Source organism: Cydia fagiglandana, chromosome 7 (genome assembly GCF_963556715.1).
Source record: "Cydia fagiglandana chromosome 7, ilCydFagi1.1, whole genome shotgun sequence".
Lineage (NCBI taxonomy): Eukaryota > Metazoa > Arthropoda > Insecta > Lepidoptera > Tortricidae > Cydia > Cydia fagiglandana.
The window spans coordinates 17,035,668-17,041,876 of NC_085938.1; the positions used below are offsets into that span (position 1 = coordinate 17,035,668).

At 37.7% G+C, this 6,209-nt stretch overlaps 1 protein-coding gene across 1 annotated transcript; it reads right to left on the minus strand.

Moving 5' to 3' along the window:
• Nucleotides 1-2,862: 2,862 nt before the first annotated feature.
• LOC134666243 (endocuticle structural glycoprotein ABD-5-like) lies at nt 2,863-4,558 on the minus strand. Its single transcript, XM_063523394.1, has 3 exons — nt 4,547-4,558; nt 3,747-3,868; nt 2,863-3,097 (listed from the first exon to the last, which is right to left on the minus strand). The coding sequence occupies exons 1-3, from the start codon at nt 4,556-4,558 to the stop codon at nt 2,890-2,892; spliced, it is 342 nt and encodes a 113-aa protein (XP_063379464.1). The 3' UTR covers nt 2,863-2,889.
• Between the last annotated feature and the right edge of the window lie 1,651 nt (nt 4,559-6,209).

Here is a 6,209-nt window from a genome sequence, read left to right on the forward strand (position 1 = left end):
GTGCATTGCTACCCCTGAGGCATTGTGCTAAGGATGCTGGCGGCATTTCCTCGATGTATTGCAATGCTGATACGTTGTGCGAGGAAGCCGCCAGTTCTTCGGTCTCTATCAGTTACGTCAACCAGACCGTTTCCGATTTCTGCAAACAAGTGCGCGCTGGGACCCCATGGACCTAGAGTTACAACTCCAAATGGTACAAAATGGTACTCTCTACCGAGGCTCTTATATTTAGAGGAATTTTCCCGATCTCAGTGTTTCATTCATGGTATGGTAACAACTGGTGATTGCCAATTTAAAATTTTGAAGTCACCTGAAGTAAACCTTTAATAATATAAACATACCCCCTTATTCATAAAACTTTACGGACCCTATTTAGTTACATTATGTTTTACCCCTTTCTTACAAATGCATAAGTCAAACTGACAGATAAGGACAAACGATTATTAGCTTATTGAGGTTTATAGCGCGTTTATAAATAAGGGGAATAGGCGACAACTAAGATTTATTCCTTTAGGTATTTCTGGAGCAATAACTGTGATCCAGAGCACATAAACGCACTTCGCAATGTGCTTTGCAAATACAGTCGCCATCAGATATATCGGAGTAGCCAAGTTGCTCACAAATATCTGACCACGCCTCTATTGCCAGGGCGTTAGAGTGCATGTTCAGATATTGTGAACACCTTGGCCGCCCCGATATACACGGTGTAACATGAGTAAACCGAATAATTTTAACAGCGTATTCCTGATCATATTTAGAGACAAAAATGTCCTATAAACTTTTTTTTAATTCGCCTAGTTTCAGAGATATTATTAATTAAAAAATAAACAAGTTTTTATTGTTACATAGTGTAAAAGGCCTTTTTGATGGTGATGTTGCTGCTATGGGACGTAGTCTAAATATCCTTATCGATAGATGTCAAAAGTGACAAGTAACACTTTGCAAAAAGTGGGTTTTACGAAAAAAAAATGTAAAAATCAATTTTAAGTGACATATTTACCAATAACATTTATTTATTAAGTACAAATACATTCAAAAACGTGAAAAAAACAAAACAAAAAAAAATTTTTTTTGACGGAATTGACCTTAACTCATATTACATTTTTTACTTCTTTTGACCTCAGAAATGCGTGGTTAAAATTATTCGGTTTCCTCATGTTACACCGTGTATATGATGGCGACTGCATGTACCACGCAAGTGGAAGACTCGCCGATGTCAAGTTTCAGACAGTTATATGATTAGAAGACAGAATAAATAATAGTACTAGGTACAGAAGACTCACTCTCTAACAAAACGCGTCTGTCACGATCAGCACAGATATGGCCGCTAGGACAGCGCCACGCGAGGCTTATGGCAAACCCCAAAATTGGGGTCAAACGGATGTACTTTTAGCTACCTGTAGCAAAGCGACGAAATCGCGGAGTGAGCCACGCCTGATTAGAAGAAGGAACATAGTCTTTCAATCAAACTCAAAACATAAAAATCATTGAAGACTCATTATGTAGATACATAACGTTTGAGTGTCGTCACTGGCCCGGTACAAGTCACCTTCAAACTTCAGTCATTTTCAATAGAGGTGACAGCAGGATGTCATCTATTGGACATTAGCATGACGAGCACTGGGACGTTTACACTTTGTTGCCTAGAAAGTACATAGGTACCTATTTATTCGTCGAATAACAAACTTCATATACTCGCTATAAGCCTCAATTTGCTCATAATCGTTTGTCTTAGTCTGTCGTTTGGACATGTATAAATCCATGTACCTATAAGTGTAAGAAAGGGTTAAAACACAAGAACTAATTGAGAAATATATAGCGCGTTTATTAATAAGGGCAAAGAGAATAGATAGTATAGAGGGCTATTGCCAAAGTAAATTTTGTAGACACGGTACACTTACTGCCATCTATCACTACACACGATTAAAACTTAAAATAAAATTGAAAATGTATAAATTAATCAAAATATATTTACGGATAAATGATTTTTTAATTTTTATTGTTCCATACTGACCCATGTTCCTTCACTGATATGTGTTAAAATTCTTAAATATCAAACGGTGTCGTCAACGCCATCTAGCCGAGAATAGGCCAAAGGTGTGTGCGCCATCTATTCGAGAATGACTTTTTCTTGATTTCTGAGGCACGTTTTTTTCTTAGACTTTATTTATCTTATACGGAGTTATATATATCTCTGTTAAGGGGTAAATATGTATTTGGGACGTCTTCTAACTCCGATAACACAGCAACTCTCCCCAAATGCAGTTAGAACTCGCAATCAAAGCCGTAACAGCTATTGTGCATTTAGAATTTACATATTGCAAGAGAACACAGTGAACAATTGGTTCAGCAGTTTAAGCGTGAAGAGGAATTAAAAAAAAAGTACCTATTTTTTCATATTTTTTTATGTGTTTTTACTTCGGGATGGTGTCATTATGATATCAGAAATGAATTCGGCACCCCCGATTTATACGTAAACGATACCAAACTTGGCCTAGTAGCTTAAATGATACAGATATCAAGATCAAGTTGAAAGCCCCCCCCCCTAAAAATTTACATCAAAAATCTCGGTGGCTCCACTTCTTGAATCCATCCCTGAGTCCTAAGGACCAATCCTGCCAAAGGAAATCTCTTGTTCATGCAACGCCGTATGTTAGGCCCAGCACCATCCGCTATATGACTTTGCAAAACAAGCGTAGTCTGACGAGCTCTCATTGGACATTTACTACCTACATTCTCAGGCATTAAAAACGCTTAGTAAACAAGTAAAAAACCATGATATCAAGATGTTGATTTTTATTTTGTTGAAAAACGTCACCATAGCGACTAGATGAGTATAACATTTCTTAAAAAAATAAACATTTGGTTACAAAACGTACATTGAAGTCTTTAGGGTTGTGCCGGGGCTGGAGCGGGCTCGTCGCCGAGGTGCTGGGTGGGCTGGTAGCCGTTCTTGTCGGCCACGAAGGTCACGGAGATGTGCTGGCCATCAGGGGCCACGTACTTGTAGCTGCCCTTTACCGCCAGGCCTTGCTGGTCGGTGTCGTTTTTGTATTCGCCCTGTTCCTGTCGGGCTGTGCCGTCACTTGTTTCGAAGCTGGAAAAAGAGATTGATGTCAATTTTAGATGTCTCTAAGTCAAAATGAATTCACGATATTAGGTTTTATTTTATATACCTTTTAGGGTTCTGTATGCAAGGGGTTAAATCGGGACCCTATTATTAAGAATCCGCTGTCTGTGTGTCTGTCTGTCTGTCCGTCTGTCTGTCATGCTGTATCTCATGAACCGTGATAGCTAGGCAGTTGAAATTTTCACAGATGATCTATTCGTATTTCTGTTGCCACTAGAACAACAAACCGCTACTAAAACTAGAATATAATAAATAATTAAGTTGGGCTCCCATCCAAAAAACGTAATTTTTTTGCCGTTTTTTTGTATAATGGTACGGAACCCTTCGTGAGCGAGTCCGACTCGCACTTGGCCAGTTTTTTTTCAAGTAGCCGAGCTGGTTCTTGTTTGTATCGAATTGTTCACGATCCATAAAAATTTACGTTATACCTGTTACTTAATAACACGTCCAAGTACACTTAAAACAAAATAGTTGCTCTGTTATTAACTATATATTTTCCAGACAGTAAGTAATGTAGTAACTAAGTAACTGATAGACCGAGAAAAGAAAAATCATCGAAAGACATAGTACTCTATTTAATTTCCTTAGTAAAAGAAGAAGTAAGTTAACCACTTACTCAAAATTGTATCCATTGATGTCTACTTCAGAGTCCTGTTTCACGATCTCGACCGGCGCGGCCGCTGGCTTGTCCTGAGGCACAGCGCATACGAGCGCCAGCGCGGCCAGAGCGAACAAAGTCTGTAACGAAGCAGAGTTGTTATAAGGAGTGTACAAGTTTTATTTAACTAAGCTATGTACTAAAGGGGCTGATTAACAGTCCGCCGACCGGTATCGGCCTGTCAGTTAGAACAAAATTTTGACAGTCTCGAACAACTAATAGGCTGATATCGTCCGGTGAACTGGTAATCTGTGGGCCCCTTAAGAGTATAGACGGTCAAGAACTGTAACATTAAGAAAACAAACTTTATGTTAGCAAATTTTTATGGCTTGTCACTTTCGCACTTACAAACTTGTTAGAACGAGACAGACAGATGATAAAAATGCGACCGTGCTACGACCGCAGTACAATGTAGGTACTTAGTTTAATCGAGATGATAGAGCAAAAAAGGAGTCATGAAAAAATCAACCAATAAAAATAATATTATGGAAATGTCTGTCTGTGTGTATGTGTGTCTTTATCTTCACTAGTATAAATAGGACCTGAATAACCCAACTGCTGTTTTAATTAATTTTTTTTTGTAAATATGTACATGAGAACCTGACCTCTTGGTACACGTTCGACTCGTTACGTATTGAGCTCCGTCGTAATGGTTTTATTCTAGTCTAACTAATATTATTTGCAATACACACTGGATCAAAATATTCAGTAATAAATTATAGCACTTCTAGACCAAAAAATTTAACACTTGAACTTACAATCTTCATCATTGTGATATTCTGAATATGTCCCAACCACTGTGTTGCCGGTGCGGTGAATCCCGAATGTCTAAAGTTCGAAGTGCGCCTCCACGTATAAATATGGTCAGTTTATTATTGACAATTGCAAGTTTCGAAGCATCATTGGCAAGCCGAGGTGTTAATCACATCACGCAAACAGTTTGTTTAAGGTGATCCATGAAAACGTTACGAGGATTTTGTCAATTGTGTAAATTGTTTGCAGCACCGCGTGCATCCACTTAACCTACATCGCTTGTGGCTTTCAGTGGATTTCAAAAAAGAAATGACGATCAAGTATGTTATGTATCAAGTATGATATAGCTGATGGTTTTCGATAGAAATATAATTACGGTATCGGAAATTTCTGTGCAAAATCAATACCAGGTGCATGCTAGTGGTCAAGCAGATACCTATGGGGGCTATGGGTCCTATGGGAAAAGATGAAATCTTGCGTTTTTTAATATCTTTACGGTGAAATGTGATAAAAACGCCGATCAAAAAATTTGCTCTTTTTTATTCACTACTTCGAACTCAAGTCATAATATAAATATTGACAGTCTTAATAAACTATCTACGCCATATCTATGCCAAATCCTAAGGGACTCGCTGATTACCAGTCTGCCGGACGATATCAGCCTGTCAGTTAAACGCAAAATTTGACAGCTGCGTGTTGGAAGCTGTCAAATTTTGCGTTTAACTATTCGCCGGACAATATCAGCCAGTTGTTACTGACAGGCTGATATTGTCCGGCGAAATGATAATCTGTGGCCCCCTTTAGGATTAAATAGTAAGTAGTAGACCCAAAAGTTCAAAAAACTTGGGTTTAAGCCAAACCAATAACTGTAACGCTATGTATATGTAATCTTTTTTGTACTGTTATTTTTTTAAATTGTCTATAATTGATAGTTTCTAGGTAAAGGAACTAGTAGTAGAGTAGTATAAACTAGGAATAGTGTTTTTGTCATAGCTTGGATCTTTCCAACCAATCATCTCAATTCTTAATACATATTTTGCATTTTAATGTTATACAAATTATATAGAGGTGACAGCTGTCGCTGTCATCGTACCCAAGCTATGTGAAAAATTCTATAAAGGCGTGTAAAGTCCTATCTCTTTCTTACGTACTAGAATATCGATACAAGAGAGAGAGATGAAACATGCTGCAGTCAATAATTGTAAATGAATCTAGATTACCTTTCGTAGACACCGAATTATCAAGCATACGCGAAGGCTCATATAAAAAGAATTATTACGCCATGTGTCGTCCCATTAGTTCTACCGTTTAAAATTAAATCAAATGGTTATGAATAGATTTTATTATACTTCTCTACGGTATGGTTGATCAACAGTTTCGCCCAGTGAAAGAAAGTATAGTTTGTTACATTTTACTAGGAAATCATTGCGTTATTATCTTCATTACCGTCCAAGTGAAATGGTAGAGCCCAGTCATTGCTTAGACAAATATGTCTAGAACTATTTTTTTATATTTCGTATGTTGGGCGAACTAAAAAGTCGTGCTAACAAAATATGAGAGGGCATATTGCGTACAGAGAGCTAGCCAAGTGACAATCGTTGATTGAAAATGCCAATCAAAAATGAAATAATGTATGAAAATGTTTACGTTGTATTTCATCCCGATAGG